The 3,885-nt window shown below is 33.3% G+C and overlaps 1 protein-coding gene across 1 annotated transcript; it reads right to left on the bottom strand.

The window, feature by feature from the left end:
• Positions 1-2,349: 2,349 nt before the first annotated feature.
• On the bottom strand, positions 2,350-3,644 carry Prp38 (pre-mRNA processing factor 38). The gene has a single exon (XM_090399093.1). It carries the CDS (start codon positions 3,520-3,522, stop codon positions 2,485-2,487), a length of 1,038 nt encoding a protein of 345 aa, XP_090255219.1. The 5' UTR covers positions 3,523-3,644; the 3' UTR covers positions 2,350-2,484.
• Positions 3,645-3,885: the final 241 nt, after the last annotated feature.

Here is a 3,885-nt window from a genome sequence, read left to right as displayed (position 1 = left end):
GTCACTTTGTTATAGTACATAAGCAGGTTTGCAAAACACAACTTCCCTTTAACAAACCCATGCTGACAAGCACAAAGAATACCAATGTCATCGCTCCACTTTTGTATCCTATCTCTCACCAATCTCTCCAGTACTTTAACTACAACTTCGGATATACAGATTGGCTTATAATTTGTTGCCTTAGCCTTACTATCACATTCTTTGTGAAGTGGAACAATTTTGTTTTCCTTCCGCTCCTTTGGGAGTTGTGCTGTTGCAAAACTCTTGTTAAACAGACAGGCCAAGACTGATGTTAACTCCTTGAAACATTTCCTTAAGACAAATGATGATATGTCATCAAATCCTATCACCTTATTGACATCAAAGTTATTTATTTCCTCAAATACCTCCTGCTCACTCACAATTAAGCCATCCTCTCCTATGTTCTCTACATTTAAGTTCCTCATGATTCCACCCTGATGAGGATGAAATACCCTTATAAATTTATCATTGAATACCTCAACAATATCTTCTGCAGTGGTTACCATTCTACCATTTTCATTCATCAACATCATCTTACCATAATCATTCTTCCTTCTACTTGCCACATATTGAAAAAACTCATGAGGGTTTTTCTTGGCTGATTTGCTCATTTCTGCTTGTGCTACACTTTTATTGTCCTTACTCTCCAGTAAAGACAATAAAAGTGTACCATAACTTTGGACCACTCTCCAGGCCTGCTCTTTATATCTTTCAAGTAACTGATTATTATCATTATTCATCTTGTGCTCCTCCAAAGTGCCTTCTTTTAGATTTCATGCTAATCTCCTCATGTATCCATGGTTTGTAATAGTGGTTCACTTTTTTTTTTTTTGTAAATGTGTGTCCTTTGATGATGTAATGAGATACTCATCATGAAATATGTTTTATATTAAATGCTTTAGTTTGTCTTTTCATAATTTACATGCATAGTAAGTTCATGTTCCATCACTTCCTGTTTCATTTAACTTCAAATAACTCTAGACAGCCCTTATCCTCAGTTTTTAAGAAAAGTTTTTAAAAAAGCCATCTTTTTCTCTACAATTTATTTTATAGTAATTCACAATTTCGAAGCTTTTTTTTTTAAAATAGTCTGCAGAATATTTTGCCACTTTTATGATGTTTATTTTCTATATTCTTACATTTTTTTCACTACATTCTCTTAGCACACATGCTGACTTGCTAGAACTTTTCCTATGTTTTCTTCTTTTCCAGGACTGTTTCTTTAACTTCTTGAGTCCATCACGATGTTGGATTTTTCATTCTTTCCAAATCATTTCAGCACATGCTTCCCAGGCTGATTTAATCAATTTTCTTCAAAGTCTGCCACTGAGTCTCTAAGGTTTGTTTGTTCATGTTCAGAACAAAATCCGGCAGACATGATTATTAAAACATTACATTAAACAAAAATCTACATGAAATATTGTTAATAAATAGGTTGAATAGTAGCAACCACAAAACAGAATCCTGCATATAAATAAAATAATTTACTTAACTATTTATTTCTGGTTTAATTCAAAAACATGCATTACTTTGCAGACTGCCTTTACATGTTTCTTAATATAAGAAACATGTAAAGTTAAATTAATTTGTATTCTACTTCATTTACACTGTAGCTTTTATTTTATCAAATTTCATTTATTTTCACTTGAGGATGATTATAACATCTTACATGTTTACCGTTTTGACTCACACTTGTTATCTGAATTCATATCACCCCAGGCTGATGTCAGACTATGAAATTTCTCAGTTTGAAGAACATAAGAAAGATAAGTGAGGAACACATTAGAAAAAAAAAGAAAAGAAAGAGAAGTCAATCAGTACATGTAAGAATATCTAGTGGAATACATCATGGTGTGCAGCAATATAAAGATACGTAAATGGTAAAAGTTTGAACGCTAAATGCATACAGCGGCATAATTATCAACAATCTCAATGTGAAAAAGAAAAGAAAAAAAGAAAAAAAAAAGTTGATAATGTGGGTGAAAATGAGGGCAAACCATTCTTTTGCTGCACATTAAAGCCCAAGAAAAATTAAATAACAGCACAATCATTACTAAGAATCACAAGCTTATGACCAGTTTTTTTTAAAAAAAAAAAAAAAAAACAGTGATAAGAATAAAAAAGGTTAATGGTAAGACACCACATAACAAAAGTGATGTTTTAACTCAAGAACCAACAGAAAAAAAAAATGTCTTACTGGAATTTGAGTTCAGCAGGTTAATGATCAGAGAATTTACCTTCTCAACACATCAAAGTACATCTCAATTCAATAAAAGAAATATTAAATTAACTGAAATGATGACATGCACATTTGAATGGAAAGGGGAATGAAAATAGATTATGATTTTTTTAACAGCATTATATAGCAATTACACATATAATTTACACAGTTCATTATTACTGTTTTTTTATGTATAAAATTTAAGAGATGACTGATCAAATGCTATAACACTGTACTATGTACTACCTTAACGATCCCAACTTAGTTCTCAAGGTGGATGAATCATATAATTCAAATTCCTCTCTGGAGATCATAGCATCTCTATCTCGGTCTCTATGTTCTCTGTGCTCACGTGAACGCTTATGTTTACCGTGATGGCTTTTCCTCTCATGAGTCTTTTTCTCATGAGGTGGTGATCGCGATCGTGATCGATATCTGCGCTCCTTCTCTCTCCTACGTTCTTTTTCACGTTCTCTTTCTCTCGATCTACTTCGATGTCTATGTCTCTCCCTTTCGCGTTCTCTATCTCTAGAGCGTGATCTACGTCTTGGAGAATGACCACGCTTATGTGGCGATCTGCTACGGCTGTGTCTGTATCGAGATTGAGAAATATTCAACTTACTCTTTTCGTCCTTCTGAAATTGAAGTGGATGTCTGTCTGGTGTAGGGCTTTTGTTCAAATCTCGATCATCTTCTTCTTCTGACTCAACATCGTCGAGATCGTCTTCGAGGGCACTAAGACGAGGTTCTAGTTCATTATTCTCTTCCAACACTTGACGCTTCTGAATTCTCGGAAGAATAACATCACACATTCTTTCATCATGCAAAAGTTCATCAATATATTCATCCATAAACACTATTTCAAACACCCCCTGCCTGCTCTGTCGACGAAGCTTTCTATAATCGTTATATAGCGGTTCTAAATACTTGTAGCAATCCATAGAAGAACCAACTAAACGCATGTAAAGTGCACCGAGAGCGCGTACATATTTAAAATCTTCTTGTCGAATAAATTCCACTATTATATCTTTTTCTGGTTGAATCTGGAGCATTTTTAAAACAAGGCATAAAAATGGAGTAGGCTTAATATTACCTCCAAACACACCACCGACATATTTCAACTCCATAGCTTTATCCACCAGCAATTCGGCAGTCAAAGCAAAGCATTCTTCCTTCCAATAACGGGAATCATATATCCGAGATCGTATAATTTTTTCCACTAAATACTGAGGATTTGTACCTCTAATTGAATGAGCATCTTTAACAGTACGGTTTGCCATGTTAGATACTACTGCATAATGAGAAAAATATAATATTCTAACATAAATTAATTAATACCACATTAGAACTACACAAACACACACAACAACCGTATTTTCAACCATTACAGGACACATCACCAATCAGCATAGACTTACACTGACTTGAGCGCCACGAAAGATATAGAAAATCTTTAAGAACTGTTCCTGCGTACACATAAAAATATTAATGAATCGAACACTCTCATTTCAAAAATCAGTCTAAAAAAATGCGTCGCGTTACGTTCAAAGAAATTGAAAATAATTAACTATTATTATTATTTTATTATTTTTATATATTATTTTATATAAAAATAACAGGAGTAATTAACTCTATATTTAAAC

Source organism: Typopeltis vanoorti, chromosome 10 (genome assembly GCF_054136105.1).
Source record: "Typopeltis vanoorti isolate ZY-2024b chromosome 10, IOZ_Tvanoo_1.0, whole genome shotgun sequence".
Classification (NCBI taxonomy): domain Eukaryota; kingdom Metazoa; phylum Arthropoda; class Arachnida; order Uropygi; family Thelyphonidae; genus Typopeltis; species Typopeltis vanoorti.
This window is presented reverse-complemented; position numbering and strand designations above follow the sequence as displayed.

Coding starts and splice junctions, on each gene's coding strand:
- Prp38 (XM_090399093.1), bottom strand. CDS start 3,522: ATGGCAAACCGTACTGTTAAAGATGCTCATTCAATTAGAGGTACAAAT.